The 24,661-nt window shown below is 45.7% G+C and overlaps 1 protein-coding gene across 2 annotated transcripts in view; it reads left to right on the top strand.

Moving 5' to 3' along the window:
- Positions 1 to 24,661, top strand: part of RPTOR (regulatory associated protein of MTOR, complex 1) — a 322,527-nt gene that overhangs the window by 193,203 nt on the left and 104,663 nt on the right. For both annotated transcript variants that reach the window (XM_010856300.1, XM_010856301.1), the window contains exon 7: positions 651 to 710. In XM_010856300.1, the coding sequence (XP_010854602.1) occupies positions 651 to 710 (60 nt within the window). The remainder of the gene's footprint in view (positions 1 to 650; positions 711 to 24,661) is intronic.

Raw genomic sequence — 24,661 nt, forward strand, 5'->3', positions numbered from 1 at the left:
CACAGAGGTTAAAGCGTCTGCCTGCAATGTGGGAGACCTGGGTTTGATCCCTGGGTTGGGAACATCCCCTGGAGAAGGAAATGGCAACCCACTCCAGTATTCTTGCCTGGAGAATCCCACGGACGGAGGAGCTTGGTGGGCTACAGTCCACGGGTCGCAAAGAGTCGGACACGACTGAGCGAATAATTGAATTTACTTTTCTTTGTCTTCTCCCACAAATTTCTTTTGTGTGCCTCAGGGTGGTTCACTGATCCTTCCATCACTCTCTCCAGCTTTACTTGCTTAAGAAGGAAAAATGGAAAAGTGGAGCCTGTTCCATCATCTGGGTGGAAGCTTTCTGTCCGGTGACTCTCACGAGGACCTGCCCCCAGCCGCGCACAGGGGGGATCTGCCTCACCACCTGTAGACTTGTTTTTCTCCTTCCACTGAAGACCTCTGGCTGCAGCTCAGTGTTCCTGCCCCTTTGAGAGGCTGCAGGGAGATTTTCTTCATAAACCTAAGAGCTGACAGAATTAAGAAAATCTTGGTTTACCTTTTCACTGTGGCAATCCCCATGCCCCACTTCCTCTCTTTGCTTTTTCTCTGGGACTGTTGTATTCTCCCGTTACATATCCCATTGCTGTGATTCACTGTCTTCTCTTTCTTTGCAGGTTCTGCATGCAGAAATGTGTTAGTCTGGTGCCTGGAGTCACACTGGATTTGATAGAAAAGTAAGTCAGATTTTAAGCTATTGTGGCTTCTGGTGTGAAGGGAGTCTCCATTTTTCACTCTTGGTTCTCAGAAGTACTTCCTGTCAGCACAGATGTTTCCCTTTCGTGTGTTCTTTTGTTCTCTGATTAAGGCCTAGTTTGTGATTGTTACATAGGACAAGCTAAATTTGGGGCCATATTAAAAGGAAAAGAGTATAACTGGAATCCTTTTGAACATTTAAAAATACTCTCGACACTGAACCAAAGCAAAAACATATATATCGTTACACATAAAGACCAGTCAGTGCACATAGAGACCACTCTGCTCCTCAACTGCAATAGTCAGATCATAGCTTAGCATCTTCCCCATGTTCCTCAACTTTCCCTTTCACCTTCTGCAACCTTCCATTTCCCCCACTCAGGGAGGATATAAACCCAGTGTTACGTTCTATATAAGGCAGGTGTGGTGGTCCCGGCTGGAGGGGTCCTTCATGAGGTGCAGTGGTTGCTTGGCCTCTCCTTGTCCCCCCAGGTCCTGGGGCCGGCTTGTCTGCTCCTGTCATGAGCCTCTTTGGGTCAGTACACCATCTCAGAGCTTTAAACTTGACCTGCATTTTATGTTTGTTTGCGTGTTCATTTCATTCATCCCAATTCACCTAGGTAGCTCCTAACACTTCTTCTCTGAACCCCATTTCTTCTAGAATTAACGTACGGACTGTTCCCTAAGTCTTGATATACAGAATCGTGTGGTAAAGCAGAAAGGCCCAATTTTAATTATTAACCTCAGGTAGAAAAAGCAAATCTTCTAGGTTTCTCTTCTGGAAGACAACTTGCCTGTGTGTCAGGGGAAATGCACAAGAATATTATGCCTGAATGCCCACCGCAAGTGCACTGTGGAATCGATCACATGTGTTCCCCACCGGAGAATACAGAGTGTGGTGGCTGCACTTGCATCAACAGGGAGCGGCCTTTTGTTAAGAGACTGACATGACACCCACCATGGGCTGCAGAACCGTGCATAACTCTCTGTGTGTGAATACATATCAACAAGACATGAAATAAAATATTTGCACTCCACTCTGGGTAGGAAAGTGGAATTTGGAGCAAGAAGCAGGGAGGAGCAATGTTAAGGAACTGTTTTTCCATCTCGTTTAATTTTTTTTATAAGAATATAGATATGTAAAATATAGGTACAAATAAATTGAAAAGAAAGAACCAACAAAATAAATCAGGTTACCTGCAAACAATTCATTGAGTATAATTCCTTTCATTAAATTTTGGATAAATGTCTTAAGGAAATCATGTGACTGGTCACTGCATCTGTTTACTTCAAGATGCTTTTGTCCACAAGCAAAACGGGGTATTGTGACAAGAAAGAATTAGCGTGACATTGATCAGTGCCAGCAGGACAAACAGGAAGGCCTGTGGTCCTTCTGCTTAGAGTGGGTCTTGGTTTCCACTGACCCACAGTTGAGGAGATTTCAAAGCCATTGCTGGAAAGGCAGTGCTGGCCGAGGCTGGGAGCAGGGAGGCGCTGATAGATGGGCACTGCAGGCTGGAGGGGAAGCAGCGGGACTTGCGGTTGGGACTGATACCAGCAGCAGAGTGGTGGTTGGGGCGCTGGCTGTGCTGGCTCGGTCAGAGCAGGGAGCACAGACCTCAGTGTGTCATGTTCACAAGGATCAGGGAGGGTTCAGGCCTGGCTGTCTCCCCCACAGTGTGTAATACAGAGTGCACCCATGCTTCTTTTCAAAGTCCTGCTGCTCTGGGCAAATGCAGCTGCTGGTTTTCTCCACATCGGAGCTCTGGTGCTCTCAGGGTTACATGGTGGGGAGAGCACGTTGGTGGTCTCGTGTCCCTGTTCCCATCTTTGCTGGGTGGCCCGTGCTCCAGGGGTCAGTGTGGCCAGGAAGCAGGGGGCTGGGTGGCTGGGTGCTGAGTGCTCTGTTAACCGGCCTCCACAATCGCCCCATCCTGGTCACACTCACACAACTCACTTCTAGAGACAGGACTCAGGGCCTCTCCTCTCAGGGGAACTGCTCCTCCCTGTTCTAATCCAGCTTCACCTCCAATAAGGACTGAAACCGAGAAAACCATTTACAAGTGCTAGGCAAACAAGGCAGCCATTGAGAAACAAACATCACATGGAGAGAAGCTGAAAAATAAGAAAGGGTTGGACCGGCCTGGTCATCCGGCATGTTTGGTCCAGTTCCCTGGTGAGATTTCAGAGTTTGGAAGCCGTCCTGTTAGCACTCATTCACCAGTGCTGCTGCGCTCTGTCTGTGGGTCTGTACTTTCCCCCCATTTCTGAGTGCCAGAGCCTCCATCACCTGTACCACAGATCACCGTAGACTTGTAATTCTCAGATAAACCATTAAAACTGTGATAAAGTTACCTTCTTTCCTAGCGAAGTGACTTCTGCTGGCTCGTTCAGACAGTTCTGAAGAGGAATCTGGCGTTTGGTTTGCTTCAGCTTCCTCAGTGGCACTCCCACCTGGTGGTGTCAGGCCAGCCTGGTAGCCAGGTGTCTGGACGTCTCTCTGTGGTCTTTCCTGTACACAGGCCCTCGCTCTTCCAGACTTCGGTGTCTGAACAGCCAGCTCTCATCCCGTCACGTTCTCAGACTTAAAGTGTGCATAGCACTTGACACCCTAAGCATGATCCACAAAAGAAAAAAATTGACAAATTGAACTTCATCAAAGTTTAAAATGTTTACTCTCTGGAAGACACTGCTAACAGAGAGAAAAGACAAGCTGCAGACTTGGGGGGAAATATTTGCAAATCACATAGCTGACAAAGGACTTATATCCAGAATATATGAAGATATCTCAAAACTCACTAAAACAACAACAACAAAAAAAATGGACAAGAGACATTTTACTGAAGAGGGTTTGAGGTTGGGGAGAAACCTTTACTCACAACTTAAACTGGCTAATGAGGATTGAAAAATAGAAGCAGACACCTCCTATATACGATAAGATTTTAATTTTTTTTATCAAGTGCAATTTTCGTAAATCACGACCTCAGAGTTTGTAGCTGCCCGTGTTCCCAGAAAACACCCAGTGTTGGCTCCACCCTCCGCAGTGCTGAGTGACTTTCTCAGCTGGCGGTTGTGACTTCCGGTGGCCCTTTGAAGGCTGGCTCACAGTGTCCTTTCTTCTGCGTCAACCCCTGTCCTGTCCCAGGCAGTGCTACAACGTTGGTGAAATGCTGAAAAATTGGGTGTCTGTGTGTTTTAATTTAAAAAGAAAAACATCATTAATAGCACTCTCAGTGGGAATGGGGGCAGGGAAAGGGGGTGGTGGAAGACTGCAGACAGACAGATGTGGCCAGCCTCACCGTCAGGAGTCACACTCACTGGGCGCACACCTCTCACCCCTGCATTTGTCACCATCGCCCAGGGTGGATTGAGGAGCATGTGGTCGGCTCTGTGGGCGTCAGCTCACCCCCACAAATACTTTCTGTTCTCTCACCACTTTCCCGAAGCTGCACTGGGAATAATGGTTAATACTACTTTGCATTTCTGAAGCCATTGGATTTCTGATAAAGACTGGGGTGGGAGGGAGTGGTTCACGGAGAGAGTGTCTTTCATACACCAGCCCCAGCCACCATTGGGTGAATGCCACCACACAACTTTTGGAAAACTGTGTAAACAAGTCCAACAGTGCAGTTTAAAAAGAGATCATTCCCATACCAGATAAGTTTGCATTTTATAAAAGCTTGTTGTCCAGATTAACTGGGATAGGCTATGAGCATCCAAAATGAACCATACTTTCTTCCCAAATGGAACTTCATCTGAGTGGCTGGTGATGGTGGTGACAAAAAGTGAGTAAGAATAAGATATTTTAGAAACCTCAGAACCTCTTTGTTGTGAATAACTTTTCAAGGTACAACGGTTTGGGTCTGAGTCATTGTTCTTGGAATACAACTTAGCAAACATACAGTTCAGGTGAGACCCATACACGTCATCGTTTCCAAGAGGAGGCGCTATGTGGCTGCTCCCCTCGTAGCCTGGCCACAGTTAGAGTGAATGTGCGGGGTTGAATTATGTTTATTCTTTATGCCAGGACAAGCTACAGGCTTTAGTTACATGGCACTAGAAAAAAATCCAGATGTATAGCCCCACAGGATTCCCGGCCACTACCACCATGAGATCTGTTTCTGAATAGATATAAGTTCTTAATTTCTGTAGCTTTCTTGGAGAGATTTTCCATTTAAAATACTACTCTGGGGGCTTCCCTGGTGGCTCAGTGGTAAAGAATCCGCCTGCCAATACAGGAGACACAGGTTCAGTCCCTGATCTGGGAAGATCCCATGTGCCTCGAAGAAATTAAGCCTGTGTACCGAAACTACTGAGCCAACGTGCCACAACTACAGCAGTCCTAGCACCTGGAGCCCGTGCTGTGCAACAAGAGAAGCCACCGCAGTGAGAAGCCCTTGCCCCGCAGCTAGAGAGTAGCCCCCATTTGCTGCAACTAGAGAAAAGCCCACACAGCAATGAAGACCTAGCTCAGCCATAAATAAAAAAATTTTAATGCTATTCTGTTGTTTTAATATTTAGACTTTCCCAGCTATGCTTACAGTCCATAAGAAGAAACATTTTTAGTAGGTGTGACCTTGAAGTTACAAGGTTAGAAAGAAACACAGCACATCTGTGTTCACTAGTCTTCCAGGCTGCCAAGGTCTCTGTACTCAGAGAACCTTCCTGGGGAAGATGTCTCATTATTTTCACCTATCATCATTTTCTGGAGACTTGTGGTCAAAATACGCAGCTCTTGGATGCAGCAGGCTCTCAGCGTCTGCATCTCTGGGGCTGTGTTTGGTCTCCACTCTATGTGCTGGGGCCACTTGGGGTTCCATCAGGATCATAACTCATTGTGATGTTTACCTTCCCGTGAATGAAGCAGGTTCGCGCAGGAGCTGTCCTGTGCAGTGATTCCTTGCTCGCTGTGCTGAGTATTTGCACCGCTGCCACAGGCCAGGCTGTCCAAGCTGCTTTACCCTTTGCCTCCGTTTCATTTGCAGTGCCCTCCTGGGATGGCCATTCTCACCGTATCAAGCACTCTTTGTCCAGTGGATGCCCATCCTCTGCACAAGCTCTTCTGCTTTTGGGACGAGGCCTGTGACTCACCTAAAGAGGTGCAAGGGACGTCCAACAGGGTGTCATGGGCACTTCTCCCCAAAAGGCTCACCGTCACTCCCAGCAAAAGCCACTGAGCTGGTGGAGCCTTTAGGGGATGAAGTGAGAACCGCACGAGGACTTCCAGTGCATCTCATTTGTGCGTCTAGATTAATTGGCAGGATATAACTTGTGCTTAGTTACAATTATAGGATCAAACAGAAATTGGCTTTTTTTGCTCAATTCCTTGGTCCTGTTTCGTTTATTCTTTAGCAGCTCATTATTGCTAATGAAATCCTAAGCACTGTCGATTGGTGGGGGAGAGGACAAAACTCCATCAACAAGGAAGCACCTAAGAAGGCGTTGCTGTGGGGAGAGTGTTTCCTGCATGCAAGGTGGGATAAACCTGTGTTGGGGGCTCCTGGAGACACATCAGCAGAGGGTTGGGAGGGCTGCCACTGACATGTTGCTGGTTTCACGAGTGTCTTAAGGCATTTTGCATCCAGTGTGACTCTCTGGTTTCAGCTCACCACATGGAAATTCTTGAACTTGAGACCCTCTTCATCACCCCTAAATGTGAGGGTGACTCTGGTCACTGTACCACCTGATTAGAGTGACAAGTCACAACACAGAGATGAAGCAAAACCAGAAGGACACTGGGTTGTGTTGTTGAGTTTTGTTTCCCTCCCTCAAGTTTAATGACCTGCAGAAAATAAGGATAATATCCATCTAGTCTTCTGACCGCCCCTTTCCTTCCCCGGGTGGTGCTGGCTCTGAGTGTATGAGGGATGGTCCTGACAGAGCTGGGTGAGTAGCCATGCTGAGGCCTGGCGTGCATGGACTGGGATGGCGGGCATGTGGCCTTAGCCCGCCGGCCTCACCTGCCACTCCTTCCCCTGCGTGTGGCTCTGTGTATACCCTGGTCTCCAGGGCCACCTGTCCTTAGGACCGGAGCGGGCTCTTAATGTTGGCGTGAGCTGGAGAGGGAATCTTGCTCTGCACGCTGCAAGACTGGCAACACCATCCAAGGATTCCCGAGAGTTTCAGGGTCAGATGTGGGGTCTTGAAGGTGGCGCTGGGCTTCACCTGTATGACCTGCCTTTCCAGCCATCTTCTAGCACCTTCTGTGGCTGCCCGTAAACGGTCAGAAATGCAGCCCGATCCTGTCATCACCTTCTTCTTTGCCATCACTGGAGAAATTGATTGAAAACTTTCACACTTCTGAATTGCTGTATGGTAATTCTTTGATAAATGTGGTTTGTTTCAAACAGCTGCCTCTGTGCAGCAGCTCAGCATAAGGTTCCCCAGGATATCAGGGCTTAACCCCTTCCCAGCCTCGGCCACCTTTGTCAGATGTGCAAAACGTGTTGTTTAGAGTCTCAGCACCAGACCAGAGGAGGAGACATGGGTGGTGTGTGTGTGTTATAATTATTTAGCAATCTTTAAAGCTAGGGAAGGAATTTGTTTTCTAATTAAGCTGCTGTGTCTGGAAGTAAATTATAGTGAACCTTCTCTGAGAAATCTCCCGATTTCTAATTATCTACGCGAACCTAGCAGCCTGATGAATAGGCATGTTGCCACTGCAGTACATATTTATATTCTGAATCCTTTGAGAGACTGGCAATAAGATCCATGCTTGGAAATTAAGGGACATTTTTCAGCCCTGAAACAAAGTAATGAAACGCTTAAACAGTGCTAGAAATATTAGGGTACTCAGAAGGCTCTGGGGAATCAGAAAGACGAGGAAGCTATTCCATGAGGCTGTTAGTTAGTATTCTGATCACTGGAAGCACAGAGCACACCAAAAAATTATTCATAATTAACATCTATTGTGTAAACAGCATTTTTAAATAGCTAACAATCCACTGTCTTAAATAAAATGAGTTGCTGTGTCCTGCTTCCTCAGAACCTTGAATAGCAGTTTAGCCCCTGTTTAGTCCAGAAGCAGGGGCTGAAGATGAGTTTGGATTTGGGGCTTGATTTTCGCTTTGAAACCTCGAGCAATTTTTTTTACTTAACTACGGTCTCCATCTTAAGAATCCTGGTCTCATGAGTCCTGCTTATACAGTGAGGAAGAGGTCACAGGGGAGGAAGGAGAGGGTGGGACAAATTGGGAGATTAAGACTGACATACATACACTACCGTGTGTAAAACAGGTAGCTAGTGGGCACCTGCTGTAAAGCACAGGAAGCTCAGCTGTTGCTCTGTGATGACCTAGAGGGGTGGGATGATGGGAGGGGGAGAGAGGGAGGGAGGTCCACAAGGGAGGGGATGTATGTATGCGTGTAACTGATTCACTTCACTGTACAGCAGAAACTAACACAACACTGTAATTATACTCCAGTTTAAAAAATACATGGATTATGGCTTAAGAATATAGGGTAACCCAACGATTCTTTAGTTGAGAGTTAAGAACAAGAATAGGTGATATTTATTGGTCACCTGCTGTGTACCAGGTACTGTGTTAAGGGCATTACATGTATTCAGTCTGTTCATTCCTGGAGCCTTTCAAAGGGAGGTGCTATTACTGTCCACATTCCAAAGAGACTGAGGCTCTCGCGGCAGGCAACTAGCCAGCCCAGTGTCTGTGTAGGCCATGCTGGATGGTCTGTCCCAGCATCGCAGCAGGAAGGGAAGCGGCATCCCATGGGGCTAGTGTGAGCAGAGGGACTCAGCCTGGTGGCAGCCCATGCCTGCCACCCCAGGCTCAGTAGCTGTGATTAGAATTACTCCACTGTCAAGCCAGAATTGTACACATGTATTATGTTTGAAAGGAAAACTATCAAAAGATACAAGTCTTAATTCAAAAAGTACCTTTCTTTCCAACATAAATATATTGTATTGGCTGGTTGAAGGTGAAAATCAGTAATTCATTAACGCCTGCCAGTCACTGAGAAGATGAGTAATGATTCACTGGCAGCTAATTTGGAAATGAAGTGGGGAAAACAAATCCCCAAGAGATGGCACAAGGGGCGAGAATGTGAGTAATTGGCGGAAATGTGGAAACACTGTGAAGGAAGAGTCACAGGTCCTCCCAGCCCCGCAAGCAGGCGTCAGTCAGACATCGATCAGCCTGGCCTTGGAGCGCTGCCTCTGGGACGAGTGGCTGGACTAGACCCGGCTTTTCTGCCTGTCGCTACAATCCTGCTCAGGTCAGCAGGGGAAGGGGAGCTGATCCCCACACCCCATATGGTCCCCGTGGCCTGTGCTGATCAGCCAGCATGAAGGAGGCTTGTCTGGGAGGAAGTTGTAGATGAGCTGCCCAGGGAGCATGAGAGGTTCCCGGGACCTCCGTGGGGCGCCTGCTCACCGCCCAGAGCATCCATTTCCTTCTCTGTGGGACTGAATCCTGGCTGCTCGTTATCCAAACAAAGGCTGCAAAGCGCCGCTCTGTGGCATTCATTTCATCTCCTGATGCCCTGGGCGCCCTCCTGGTGTCCTGAGGAAAATGTGTCTGCGAGTCTGTAGAGAATGCGTCATCCCCAAGACCCAGGGATACAGATGGTGGTGTGGGTGGCTTTTCTTAATGGAAGGCGGGTGTCAGGCGTTGAGAGGGGAAAGTCAGCGGGGGCGCAGCGTGTGCCTCCAGTCTCTCGGAGATTGGCCTTCCTTGTGGCGACTTTGTCTCCTGAGGCTTGTTGGTGCTCCGGAGACACTTATCACAGCAGGCCCGCGATGGAGGAGGTGAGGCTGAGTCAGTGCCTCACCTTACTTCTGTCCCTACTGAAGCTTGCCCTGTCTCCCTCCTTTCTTGGGCTACTTGCCGACCTGTCTCCAAGAGCTTGTTCAGGTCCAGCTCTACACCACGGTCCTCTCCCTCACAGCCTGGCAGTGGGCTCCGTTTCATTGGGCAGAGAGGGAGGAGGCCAGCTGCATCAAGCAGTGGGCCCTAAGCCTGTCTCTCAGTACAGGACTCGGAACCCTGCTGTCACCATGTTGGCACAGGCCTTGGCGCACCCCAAATGTCCAGCTGTCCCTATCAGTCCAGGGAGTGACTGTTGGCACCATCTCCGTTTCAGCCCCTGGAAACCACGATAAAAGGAGATTGAGTGACTTGTTCAATAAGTGGCGGAGCCAGCTCCTGCCTGCTCCGACCACCACACCCCCTGGTGACTGCACCGGATTTTCTTTCCAGAGACAACACTTGCCCACTCTGATCTGAGCACATCATCTGAACTAGAAGCCAATGAGTCACACATGAGATGCCTGCTTTTGAGAAGGGCATCTGAGATTCTGCTTCCCTGGTGGCTCAGCTGGTAAAGAACCTCCTTGCCAATACAGGAGATGCAAGAGACTCAGGTTCGATCCCTGGGTCAGGCAGGTCCCCTGGAGAAGAACATGGCAACCCACTCCAGTATTCTTGCCTGGAAAATTCCATGGACAGAGGAGCCTGGCGGGCTTTGGTCCATGGGATCACAAAGAGTCAGACCCAACTGAATGGGTGCCCACATATACACACACACATTCTGAGATTCCAGGCTTAAAAACACCCAGATATCTCTCTTGGGCTGCTCATTCATTGATTCAATGAAGGGTTGGTGTGTGGCCTTGCATTCTTACTGGGAGAAGGAAACATGAAAGCATAAATTAAAAAAATACGCAATTACAAAGGAAGCTATAACATAGTGACTGGTGCTTCTCTGAGCAGATAAGAGGGGTGTCTGGAGAGTGGTCTACCTGGCCAGAAAGAGCCAGCCAGGCGAAGTGGAGGGGAGAGTCCCAACTGGGAGCCAGTTGTGCTCCAGGTGCAGCCCTGGAATGGTATTCATCGGTCTCAGTTCAGTTCAGTCGCTCAGTCGTGTCTGACTTTTTGCGACCCCATGAACCGCAGCACGCCAGGCCTCCCTGTCCATCGGTCTAGTATTTAAAATTAATGCACTTAGTGGTTTCAAGGTGGCCTCTTAGGGTCTGACTCAATTCCCTGCATCACACAGGGGAACTGATCACTTAAAAGCTTGGTTGGTACCTTAATTGGAAGTGGAGCTAGACCATTTCCAATTGCAGTTGCTGGGTTGTGTGGGTATGCAGTGACATTTACTCTCCCACGCCATCCACTGGCAGGTATTGGAGTACCGGCAATGTGTAACATGCGAGGTGCTGGGGGGTTGATGATGTAAAACTAATAGTATATGAGATGATGTGTCCTCTAGAGCTTAGAATCTGACTGGGGGGCTCGGGTTCATATATGTAGAACCTTTAACAAGGAAGGCCTGAGCTCAGTAGCCTGCAAGCCTCTTAGAGCTAAGAGATTGGACTGGATACTCAGTAAGAGGTTTATCTCCTCTCCTGTGTAAACAGTGTGTAGGGGGCAGTCAGTGAAGGCCTGTGAGTGGATAGCAGTCCAGAGAGGAAAGAGCCTCGGCAAGCTGGAGGTTCCAGGGCCAACTTAATGAAAGAGGACCCATGGGCTGGGCTTCACAGAGGAGGCAGTATTTGGTTCAGTGACGAGGAACACAGGCCATGCTTTGCTCTGTAAGTCTGTTAACCACAGTGTTCCACCAAAGAGGGTGGTGGTACAAAGCCTGGTGGACATCCTATGTTTGTCAGACAGAGAATGGGTATAACTGGAAAGGAGGGCTGTCCCTGATCTTATCTGAAGAAGGTGATCAGCTGGTCTTCTTGCTAGATCTTTAAGATTATTTCCTTGGATGATGTACCAGGTCAATTTGGTGTGCTGTGTGTGGTATCTTAGAGCTGTAATGCATTGCCTTGTACCACCAGAATTGCAGTCAGAATTCTGCTCCAGGTAGTAGGAGCCTGTTTAGATGTGACAGCAGCAACAATTGATCTCACCTGTGCACATTCTTCATGTCGGCACCATTCTTCTGCTTCAACAAGGATGCATCTGATAATTAACCATAGATAGTAGAGCAAAACGATCAAAAAGTTTTCAGAAGTTCAGATCAACCATGATAATACTGTTACTAGAAATAATGAGAGCACAACTAAGAATTTGTTCATATAAGAAAACTTTAAGGTGGACCCAGTACTAGAATATAAAAAGGTCTTGACAGGCTGAGGAATGAAATGCAGATGATCAGAATTATGTATATAGATCTCACAGTAGTCACCAGAAATCACATGTACAAGTATGGGATTTGAAAAGTCTGATATGGTAAAAGTCAGGATTTTAGTAAACTGAATTTAATTTGGGTCAACTTCTCAAAATGACTGCTCAAAAACCAGAAAAATCTAGAGAAGGAAGATGATAGACCCTGAAGGGACAAGGTGGGATGTGGAGTGGGCGGCCAGGTGAGAAGCACTTTAAGGAACTGGGACACTTAGCCTGGAGCAGAGAAGACTCTGGAATGACAGGTAACTGCTTTTGATAATGGAAAAGCCATGAGATTCAGGTAAATTACACATATCTGTTTGGTATCAAGAAGTGCCAGCGTCAGAGCTGCCTGGCAGGAGCTTCAGGGAAAGCAGTCTTGGTATCACGAAGAACTGCCCTGTGGTCAGAACCCCCAAGACAAGATGGGCAGTGGGGAGGGCACACCAGGTGGAGCGAAGGCTGTGAGGTGAGGTGAACCAGAAGGCGATGAGTAAGGCCCCTCAGACCGAGGCAGCAGTTTTTGTGATGCTGGGAAAAGCAAGAAACAGATGACTTCCAAGTGGGAAAAAAATCTACCTGTTTATTAAGGGAAAGAAAGGAAAAATGAAAGTTCACAAAAGTGAAAATGTGCTCCATATAATTACTTAGGTTCTCATAAAATTATTGTGTTTATTATATTAAACTTAGGGGTTGACAGTATTTAGGCAAACATTTCTGATTTAATTTGTTTCAGAACTTGTAGGGATTTTGTTTTAACGGCAAACAAGTTGTTGTTTAGTCGCTAAGTTGTGTCCGACTCTTTGCGACCCCCATGGACTGTAGCCCACCAGGCTCCTCTGTCCATGGGATTTCCCAGGCAAGAATGAAGGGGATTGCCATTTCCTTTTCCAGAGGATCTTCCCAACCCAGAGATCAAACCCTTGTCTTCTGCATTGGCAGGCGGATTCTTTACTACTGTGTCATCTAGGAAAGCCCAGCAAATAAATAGGAGCAGCTATATTTTCTGAGCCCTTACTTTGTAGCAGGTTTTGTGCTAACTTGTTAGGTTGTTAACTTACTCTACTTTCCTAGTTCCTGTGGGGCTAGGTATTACAGACGAAGTGACTGAGTCTCAGAGAAGTTAGGTAACCTACCTAAAGTCACACAGTGAGAAGCAGCAGACCCTGGAGGTTTCACACCCCAGTCCCTGATTCCACCCCCTCATCTCCATGCCGTGTGTACACTGAAGGATCTCAACATTCTGCAAGTTCTTGTGTGCATGTGGAGAGGAAGGAAGGGTATATTTTAGTTGGGTACACATCAGAAAAGGTCTTACAAGGGAGGTGGCCTGCATTTCATGCATCTAGGTGTCTGGTCTCCAAGGGCAAGGAAAGATGAGGGGATGTCTACAGTGTAGGAGGAGTAACTGGTCACTGTGGCCCAGACTCCCAGGTACCTGGGAGGAGGAGGAGAGCTCACCTCTGTTTAATGCAGCCCTGCCAGGAAAACCTCAGAGGAGAGTTATTCTGGGAGATGAAGAATAGCAAACACAATCTGATTGTATTTGAAAGCTATTGTATATGTGGTGTTTGAACCAATTGACAGTAAGAGACAGAATTTCCAGCAAGGCTGCCTGCAGTCCTTCTTGGCACGAGGTATAGAGTAACCCTGGCATTCCAGGCTTTTCATGGACTAGAAAGGTCAGGATCAATTTCTCTGAAACACTTGGAGGTCTTACATCCAGGTCTGCTGCTGAGGAGGCCAGTTCCACCCTCTGCCTCCTCTTCTCCCGCCTCCTTTATAGAGAAGCTCCCTTAGAAGGATGCCTCAGTACATTCAAGGAGGGGCGCCTGGAGAGCAGAGCCTGGAGGCAGAGGAGCATCTCAGAAAGGAAGTGCTCCCTGTCCGTCTGGACCAAAGAGAGATGCTCCCTGGGGCTTGTCTGGGTTTCACCTCCACCCCCTCATTTTAGAAGCTGCCTTTTCTGAATGTTACAGGCTTTTTAGCAGCTTTTCAGAGAACTCTGCTTGGAGGAGATGTCTGCTTGGCTCCTGGGCCTGTAGCTCTCAAGAAAGGGTTGGTCTGTAAGTCAACCTCAACATCCAGAAAGTCAAAGAAAATCCACTCTTTCAGGGAATGTTTTAAAAAGTAAAATTAGGTTCAGATTTGTTTCTGTACTCTTTAATAGAAAGAACCTGTTCTCCTGGTGTCATAAACATGTTCAATAAGCACATGAGAACCTGCTCCTTTTTTCTTTTTGACCTGGGTCTCTGTGAGTTCTTTTTGCAGCCTCCAGAGGGACTCGTGCCAGTACTGGTGCTGTTGTTTGTGGCTCCAGTAATAGGCAATAGTTTATCATTGTGTAATAAATTCAGTAAAAGAGAGAGCATCTCCACTGTTGTATTAATAACTCCTGCTTACCACTGAGCCATAGAAATCATCACTCCTTTCCCCCTAGAATTTTAAGATACATTTTTCTCCATTTGTTTCACAAGTAAAGATTGGCAGGCTTCTGTTCTGTGGGAGCTGTTAAAAGGCAGAAGGAAAGAGATGTGAGGGACAGCAGCGCTGCACACATAAGCCATTTGATTTAAAGGCTCAGTACAGATTTTTAAAAAATCATTAGGAAACAAGCTGCCTGTGTGGGTTTTAAAAAATACCAGTCAGCTTATTCAGAGGTCGAATTATGTAATTTTCTAATCTCTTACATCTCTCAGATGCCATGTTCACCATCAAACCATTTTGATAACCTGAGCCAATAGCTTCCAGGAGAAATTAACAAGTTAATTTAAGTCAACATTTTTTTTAAACTGCAGGTCATGGTTTATTAGTGTCTGTAAAATCAGTTTAGTGGGTCACAGCCTTGCATTAAGAAAAAGAGAAACACATAGAGAATATCCTTGTTTTTCTAGCAACATGAATGCTCTCTGATCCTGTTGTTTGAATGTGTATATTTACACATATGATCATCTATATGTATGTATCAGGTGACCATGCAAAATGTATTTCTTACTAGGAGTTGTGATCAAAAAAATCTGAAAGCCAGTTATGTTCCCTGAGGATGTGGATGTACTAGCTCCCTGATATCTGTCCTTGAGTAGTCAGTGTTCTTAATAGGTAGCTCGTCTTCCTATCAGTAATCCCTGTTGACGCAAATAATCAATAAACAATCTATAATAAGGGATAGAAGAGAGTTTTATCCAAGCCACACTGAGGACCATAGCCCAGGAAACACCCTCTTAGTAGCTCTGAGGAACTAGTCTGGAAGAACCATGGTTTTCAGCACCATGCTTTTTATATCTTATCAGAGTAAAGAACATATACCAACATGACAGGGCTATATCCCTTCAAGGTTTCAAAAGAGATATAGATTAGCACAAAGTGGACATTCTTTTGGGTATTGTTGTTTTTTTTCCTGGCCAAGCAACCCGGCTTATGGGATCTTACTTCCCTGACCCAGGACTGAACCCTGGCCCCAGCACTGAAAGCAGAGTCCTAACCACTGGACCTCCAGGGAATTCCCTGGATACTGCATTCTTTTTTTAGTGGTTAAAGCAGATGTACAATGGATGATAAACAGGTCGTAAGACAGGCTGTTCTAGTTAACATAAACTTCAGGCCAAATTATGTACAAGCTGGAATGACTTACCCTTACCTCAATATGTGAAAATTTTCTTCTGTCATCCTAGATGCCAATTCTGCCCTCAGCCTAATACCATGTTATGGTCTCCTGTAATCTGCCACATTTTTAATTACTGTTGCTGATACATATACCTCAACTTCCTCCTCTCTTCTTATTCAGGAAATAATTTTGATGATTTATTGTCATTTTGCTTCAGCTCCATCTCTTCATTCTTTCTGGAGTTAGTTCTCCACTGATGTCCAGTAGCGTATTGGGTACCTGTCAACCAGGGGAGCTCATCTTTCAGTGTCCTTTTTGCCTTTTCATACTGTTCAGTGATCAATGCAAAGAAATAGAGGAAAACAATAGAATGGGAAATATTAGAGATCGCTTCAAGAAAATTAGAGATACCAAGGGAACTTTGCATGCAAAGATGGGCACAAATGGTATGGACCTAACAGAAACAGAAGACGTTAAGAAGAGGTGCCAAGAATACACAGAAGAACTATACAAAAAAGATCTTCATAAGCCAGATAGTCACTATGGTGTGATCACTCACCCAGAGTCAGACGTCCTGGAATGCGAAGTGGGCCTTAGGAAGCATCACTACGAACAAAGCTAGTGGAGGTGATGGAATTCCAGTTGAGCTATTTCAAATCCTAAAAGATGATGCTGTGAAAGTGCTGCCCTCAATATGCCAGCAACTTTGGAAACTCAGCAGTGGCCACAGGACTGGAAAAGGTCAGTTTTCGTTCCAGTCCCAAAGAAAGGCAATGCCAAAGAATGCTCAAACTACCGCACAGTTGCACTCATGTCACACTCTAGCAAAGTAATGCTCAAAGTTCTCCAAACCAGGCTTTAATAGTACTTGAACCGTGAACTTCCAGATATTCAAGCTGGTTTTAGAAAAGGCAGAGGAACCAGAGATCAAATTGCCAACATCTGTTGGATCATCGAAAAGGCAAGAGAGTTCCAGAAAAACATCTACTTCTGCTTTATTGACTATGCCAAAGCCTTTAACTGTGTAGATCACAACAAACTGTGGAAAATTCTTAAAGAGATGGGAATATCAGACCACCTGACCTGCCCTCTTGAGAAACCTGTGTGCAGGTCAGGAAGCAACAGTTAGAACTGGACATGGAACAACAGACTGGTTCCAAATAGGAAACAGAGTACGTCAAGGCGGTATATTGTCACCCTGCTTATTTAACTTATATGCAGAGTACATCATGAGACATGCTGGACTGGATGAAGCTCAAGCTGGAATCAAGATTGCCGGGAAAAATATCAATAACCTCAGACATGCAGATGACACCACCCTTATGGCAGAAAGCAAAGAACTAAAGAGCCTCTTGATGAAGGTGAAAGAGGAGAGTGAAAAAGTTGGCTTAAAGCTCAACATTCAGAAAACTAAGATCATGCCATCTGGTCCTGTCACTTCATGGCAATAGATGGGGAAACAATGGAAACAGTGACAGACTTTATTTTGGGGGGCTCTAAAATCACTGCATATGGTGACTGTAGCCATGAAATTTAAAGACACTTGCACCTTGGAAGAAAAGCTATGACCAACCTAGACAGCATATTAAAAATCAGGGACATTACTTTGCCAACAAAGGTCCATCTAGTCAAATATATGGTTTTTCCAGTAGTCATGTACGGATGTGAGAATTGGACTATAAAGAAAGCTGAGCGCTGAAGAATTGATGCTTTGGAACTGTGGTATTGGAGAAGACTCTTGAGAGTCCCTTGGACAGCAGGGAGATCCACCCAGTCCATCCTAAAGGAAATTAGTCCTGAATATTCATTGGAAGGACTGATGCTGAAGGCGAAACTCCAAATACTTTGGCCACCTGATGCGAAAAGACCCTGATGCTGGGAAAGATCGAAGGCGGGAGGAGAATGAGACAACAGAGGATGAGATGGTTGGATGGCATCACCGACTCAATGGACATGAGTTTGAGTAAACTCTGGGAGTTGGTGATGGACAGGGAGGCCTGGCATGCTGCAGTCCATGGAGTTGGAAAGAGGCAACATGACTGAGCAACTGAACTGAACTGTCATTTTACTTTAAAAGCTTATTATTTAGATGATGGGCTTTGCCCTTCAGAACTACAGAAGGACACATTCACCATGACTGACTTCACCTTCCTGGTAGAATGAACTGAACCTTTTGTCATTAAGAAATATCACTCTTCATCTCTGGTAATACCCTTTCCATAAACTCCACTTTGTAGGACTGTAGCGTATCAATGGGCTTCCCTGGTGCCTCAGACAGACAGTAAAGAATTCACCTGCAATGCAGGAGACCCAGGTTTGATCCCTGAGTCAGAAAGATCCCCTGGAGAAGGAAATAGCAATCCATTCCAGTACTCTTGCCTGAAAAATTCCATGGACAGAGGATCCTGGGAAGTTACAGTCCATGGAGTCGCAAAGAGTCAGACACGATTGAGTGACTAGCACACACACAGCGTAGCCATACAACTGTTGTTTGATTTTTATTTGTACAATGTGTCTTTTCATATATAAACATAATGTGTGTGTACATAATTGTATTAGATATAAATTTTTTGTGTATTTAGGCAGGTATCTTTATATTTCTGTAGCTTTATATTTTACGTTATATCTGTTTTTAACGGGCTCTTGCCTGGAAAATCCCATGGACGGAGGAGCCTGGTCGGCTGCAGTCCGTGGGGTCGCTAAGAGTCAGACACGACTAAGAGACCTCACTTTCACTTTTCCTTTCATGCATTGGAGAAGGAAATGGCAACCCACTCCAGTGTTCTTGCCTGGAGAATCCCAGGGACGGGGGAGCCTGGTGGCTGCCGTCTATGGGGTCGCACAGAGTCGGGCATGACTGAAGCAACACAGCAGCAGTTGACTTTTTTCTGTTTTTAAATCTAGACTAAAAATTGTTCACGTTAATTGAAATACCTAGTCTTTTTATAGTTACTGTAATAATTTTTGAGTTTAAATCTCCCATCCTGTTTCTTTCTTGTTTTTTCTATTTCTTTTTTCCACCTTCCTTTTTTTGCTTCTGCAGTGCCATGTTTTGGATTGATTAGCAGTTTTACCACCCTTTCCTCCCCTTGTTTTGGCTTGTTAAGTGTTTCTTTTCGTGCACTGGAGTGGCTACCCAGAGCTGTGGGTTCCGTGTGCTTTCTGTTAAAGGCCAGGCAGTGAACACTTCACAACACAACAGAGGCATAAGGTCTCTGTTGTTTATTCTTCTTTATCTTCTGTTGCAACCCTTTAAAATTATAAGGCTTGTTATTAGCTTGCAGACCATGCAAAAAATAGGCCACTGACTGGATTTGGTCTGCGGGCCATGATTTTGGCAATCCCTGGCTTCTTAAAGTCTAATATAAATTAGTGCTTTTACCACTTCTCAGATGATGTAAGGACCTTAGAACAATTAACTTTGTTTACTGACTTCCTGAAATGTGTGGAATTATTGTCATATATTTTAACTCTCCATATATCATCATCTCCATAAACATTATTAATATTCTATAGAGTTAATACTCATTTATGTTTCCCACATATTTACATCTTCTACTGTCTTTCATTCCTTCCTGTACCTCAGGGCTTCTGTGAGATCATTTTTCTTTATCTCCTTTAGTGCAGGTTTGCCAGGGAAAAGTTTTTATTGTTTGAAAGTGCCATAATTTTTTACATTTTTAAATTGACATTGTTGAAATACTGCTTACATTCAATAAAAGGAACTCACTTTCAGTATGCAGTTTGATGAGTCTTGACAGTTTTATATACCTGTGGAACCACTATTACTCTAAAAATCTATCCTAAAAATTCCCTTGTCCCTCATCCCAATTAATCCCCCGCCCTAGCCCCCAGGCCCGAACAAACATTGATCTGCTTTTTCTCATACATTAGATTTATCTTTTCTAGAGCTTCAGATAAGTAGAAGAGATACTGTGTTCTTTTGTGTCTGAGACTGGGCTTCCCTGGTGGCTTAGACAGTAAAGTGTCTGCCTGTAATGTGGGAGACCCGGGTGCAATCCCTGGATCAGGAAGATCTGGAGAAGGAAAGGGCAACCCCGTCCGGACACTTTGTGTCCGAAGAGTAGAAGGTGGTGTGGCAGGTGCATGTTGAACCTTATCAGAAACTTCCCAGCTCTTTCCCAAAGTGACTCGCCCTTGGTAATCTTAGATCTTTTCACAGTATCCACTGTTTCTTATGTATTTATTGCTTATGTTCCAATCTCATCTCTTTTGCTTAATTTTGAGTGTTTTTTCTCCTGACCCATCTTCCATTTCTTTCTTCAGTATTGTCTGATCTGCTGTTCTGCCCATCTATTGAATTTTTAAATTCAGTATATTGTATTATTATTAAGTTTTTGAGGTTCCAGAGTTTCCAGTTTCCAGTTCTCAGCCAGAGTTTTCCATCCTGTCCATTAATTCCATGAACATGTTAAGTAAAATTATTGCGAAGTTGGTGTCTGATGTCACCATTATCAGAATCCTCTGTCCGTCTCTTTCTCTTCTCAGTTGTTTTTCTTGGTTTTAAGCATATAAATGCCTGTTTTAGGGGTTTTTTTGGAGATACAGTTGATTTACAGTATTGTTTTCAGATGTACTATATAGCGATTCAAAATTATTATAGATTATATTCCATTCATAGTTATTATAAATGCTTGGTTGCAAATTGAAAACAGAGGGCCTTCCCTGGTGGTCCAGGGGTAGAGAACCCACCTTGCAATGCAGGGGGCTTGGATTCAATCCCTGGTCAGGGAACCAAGATCCAGTATGCTGCTGAGCAGCCAAGCCAGCACTCGGCAACCGCTGAGCCTGAGCACCATAACCAGAGAATCTGTGTGCTGCAGTGAAAGATCCCAATGCAGCCTAATTAATTATTTTTTAAAAAAGAAAGAAAGTGGAAGTTGTACAGAGATTTAGGTTGATCTGCGACTACAAGGTCTGCATTATTTCTAGTTCATCCTTTGCACCCAGATCCAAGCCTGGTGTTTTTTGTTTTTTTTTTAACCAGAGCTCCATCTCCTTGGCCAGCCCTCAGTTTTTGTTCTCTAGCCTGTGAGTCCGCCAAGCTCAGCTCAGGCTCTGCCTCTCAGAGCTGCCAGGCGCCTCCGGGACACATGGAGCCCCAAGTGCCAGCTTAAGCCTGGGGCTTCCCCCTCTCAGGTTCTGGCCTCACGATTCTGCACAGCCTTGCCAGTCTTCCATTCCCCTCAAAAAGATTTTCACACACATACACACAGCATGTCTGGTTGTTCTCAGTGAGTGAATGGTCTGAGTCACCTCATCTACCATTGTCAGGAAGATGAGGTCATCTAAACCCTAAGAGAATAATTGAATCGCATGCCCCAGGCTTTGCAGATGTAATTTAGGGCCTAGCTGAGTCAGCTATGAGAGAGCGTCCCAGTGACTGCACAGTCGACTGTCTCTGAGTGAGTGCTGAGAGCTGAGTGCAGTGTGTCCACAGGCTTTCTGCATTTAAACAAGTACAGTTCCATTTCCAACCAGGCTTTCTTACTGCGTGTTTCTCATTTCCTTTCTCCTGACCACTCGTACGTAGTCCTGCAGTCCAGTTAAAGGGGAACTTCTGTAAAACAGCAAACTATTCAGGCTGTAAACAAACCATGTCACGTTTTATAAGCTGCAGGTTTCATGCATAGTTTTCTTCTCCTGTTCAGCTGAGTTTTTAGAATGGTTTGAGGTTGTGTATGTGTATATCTGGTTTCAATATGGCATTAATTGATTGAGAAAATGTACATGTACACATATTGAGAGACTCCTGATGATGTCATGAGTGCTGTCTCTTACCCCACACATTGAGATCCCTGGTCTCATGTATCTGACTTTGTCTAAGCAAGCATCTGACCAGTGTGTACTGACCTGGATATTCAGAAGAATTGTTTTAAAAAGAAATTGCTGGGTTCTCTCCCTATTTTCTTAGTTCCAGAACATTTCTAAGTAATGAATTATATGCATCGAGACCACGGTTTAGCCAAAGGTTCTCTGCACCATCATTTACATAAAGCCATTTAAACGTACTTATGGTATATCCTACTTTATTTGAACTGAATATGAGATAATGTAAATTCATAAAATCATGCAGTTTCCAAATATTTTCTCTTTTCAGGAAACTTGCTTAGCTTCCCTCTTATTAAAAAAATGTTTCAGGGACTTCCCTGGTGGTCCAGTGGTTAGGACTCCACGCTAAGAATGCAGGGTCGCAGATTCAGTCTTTGGTCAGGGAATTAAGATCCCATATGCTGCATGGTGCAGCCAAAAAATTAAAAAAAAAAATTTTTTTTTAACTTTCATTTTTCTTTATTATGCAAGCAGTGTGTTTTTAGCATATGTATTATTGAATACAGGTAAGCAAAATAAAATCATCCATAATTTCCACCATGCCAAGATAATCATTGTTACTGGTTTGACGCAGACCTTCCCAGACTTTTTTCCTAAGCATATATGTGGATGTTTTTAAGACATGTAAACATTTTAGAAATGTGGCAACTCTTTTCGTATTGTTATTTCAGTGCAATTAAGGTTATTTGATTTTGTACATTAAGAGATATCTGGAGGAATGGGCACCAGAATGTTTCTGTTGGTCCTTTGATCGTGAAATTTGGAGTGATCTTTGTGTTATCACTTGAGTGTGTTTAGTAAGTTTGTGTCATTTTCTTGGAAACCATAGTTTTTCACTTAGTGTTTTATTTTCACAGAGCTGTGATCATCCAGCAGGGATCCATCCACTCGCTCATCAAATATGAATGGGGCACCTGTTATGCGTTAAACGCTGTGCGCTGAGCACTGGGTTAGCACGAGGAAGCACGTGGGCCTGCCGGCCAAGAGCCCTGAACCTAGTGGGAGACGTAGCCCGTGCACCAGCTGTCGTCCATGGATTCTGTGGGGGCCTCAGGGCAGAACCAGAAAGCGGGGTGGCGGGGGGGGGGGCTTGGCAGAAATGAGGGACGAGGCAGAATATCAGAATTGCTCCAATCTCCTGAGCCAAGAAGGCAGAGGGGTGTCTGCGCAGGTCCGGGAGCATGTGAGCTGTTTGAGGAGGACAGGTTCCATGTTGCTGGACTTTGGCGTGTTGGTGAGAGAGAAAGCTGGGGAGACATAGAAAGGAACCCAGAAGCAGAGTCCTGACATCTACCCCAGACCACACTGCTGGCCGGTTGATGGGGGCAGACATGGAGACAAGGGACACGAGCTTACTGAGGAGAAGCACAGAGGGAGACAAGGAAGCAGTGGCCATGAGGCTGGGCTGCTAAGCATGGCCGCCTGGGGAAGCCCCACATCTCAGCCCCAGGGTGGTCAGCTGGAGACCAGTCTGACAGCTGAGACAGCTTCACTCCCTAGCTGGACAGTGTCCCCGAATATGCTCCCCTGCTGAGCAGCCAGCCTCTCTTGGGGGTCTGGGCAGTGGCTCTCCATGTCAGCCACACAACCTCATGGAGTTTGGGGAGCTGCTGGCCAAGTGTGAGCAGCTGTTCTTAAGCAGGGAAGTAACATGAGTCAGATGTGTGGGCTGTGAGCTCGTGCATGTGCTCATCACTCCACCAGAATCTACGAGGAGACTGATTTATATCGAGGAAAGTAAGTCATTACCCACAAGGAATTTATTACCTAGGTATACAGATAATCAACATGCATGGAGCAATGGTGAATAAATAAAAAGAAGAAAAGTAAGTGATCGACAGGCTGCCAGAGGAATTCCAAGGGAAATGCTGTTGCAATGGACCTGAGCACAGGCTGTCATGGTCAAGATGTCTTCATGGACAGGGAGGTTGGGCTTTGCTTGTGAAGACTGAACCGGAACCAACCCAAGGCAGGTGGGAGGCTATTCCAAGTGGGCAAGTGAAAGGAGACCGAGTTTAATGTTTTTGTCCAACTGTGAGGTTATGGACCTGACCAGAGGGAACTAGTTTCTAAGTTTAATGTGTCAAACTGATGGCATTGAAGCCAACTGGGAATTTTCTACCTAACTCCAATGACAGTGGTTTCACCCTTGCTCCTTGGAGACCTCACAGTGGCCATCTAGGGAGGCACAGGCCACTAAGAAGCTGGTGGCTCCCAGTCCTCATCCTTCCAGCCATCGGAACTCCACTTTCCTTAATTGAAAGCAAGATTTTGTTGAAGTAGAGGGAACTAAAATGCCATTTGGAAATACCGCAGCAGTAAGCAGAGCACCCTGTAGATTTTTGAATAAAGTTATACTAAGGGCCATCACCCTGCCCAGTATGAATTGGATCAAGAAGGCTGTTGAGGATACCTTTGCAGTGGGAGTGATGAGCAAAAGGCAGTGGAAAAGATGCCTTGCAAGAAGCAGGAAACATGAGCTGCACTTGGGGCAGAGATGAGTGGGCCGTGTCTCAGGGTTTGAGCTCTGCCAAAAGGGAATCCACGGGGACTCTTGGAGCGAGGACACATACTACAGGGGAGAAGAAGATGGCAGTAATGAGGATGAGCTTGATTTTAGACGTGGTTAAATTTGGATGTGAAGACAGCAAGCAAAGGGTGAAGGCAGGTACCTTGTGTTGGGTTATTTTGTAAGATCCATAAGCAGAGTGGCCGTGGCTGGAGTCAGGCTCCAGACAGCGGGCAGTGCTGAAAACCGTAGGTGAGCCCAGATGTCGGGGGAGGTGAGAATAAATCCAACGCCTGATAGCGGTGATAAGGAGTCTGAGGAGGTGGCATGCATTTTCCAAGAAAGTGTCTGCTGCATCTCCTTTTGAAGTGCTATCCACTTTATTTTGGTCCCCATTTTGCATATGAGGTTAGTCTGGGTGACTCAGAGCAGAGGAACAAGACGCCAGAAGTTACCCAGACATGCACAGCTGGGACTAGAGTCATTTTTCCTCATCTCACAATTCTGTCATCTGTTACTAAACTATAACTTTAAACTCTTTTTCTTTTAAATTGTAATTAATTAATGTATTAGTTTATTTATGGCCATGCTGGGTGTTCGTTGCTGTGCACGGGCTTTCTCTAGTTGTGAGTCGCGGGAACTACTCTCTACTTATGTGGGGCTTTCCATTGCAGAGCCTAGGTGCACAGTCTTAAGTAGTTATAGCATGCAGACTCAGTAGCTGTGGCACATGGGCTCAGTTGCTCCGAAGCACGTAGGAGCCTCCCGGACCAGGGATCGAACCCGTGTCCCCTGCCTTGGCAGGGGGATTCTTAACCACTGGACCCCTGGGAAG

Source organism: Bison bison, unplaced genomic scaffold (genome assembly GCF_000754665.1).
Source record: "Bison bison bison isolate TAMUID 2011002044 unplaced genomic scaffold, Bison_UMD1.0 scf7180017864371, whole genome shotgun sequence".
Classification (NCBI taxonomy): Eukaryota; Metazoa; Chordata; class Mammalia; order Artiodactyla; family Bovidae; genus Bison; species Bison bison.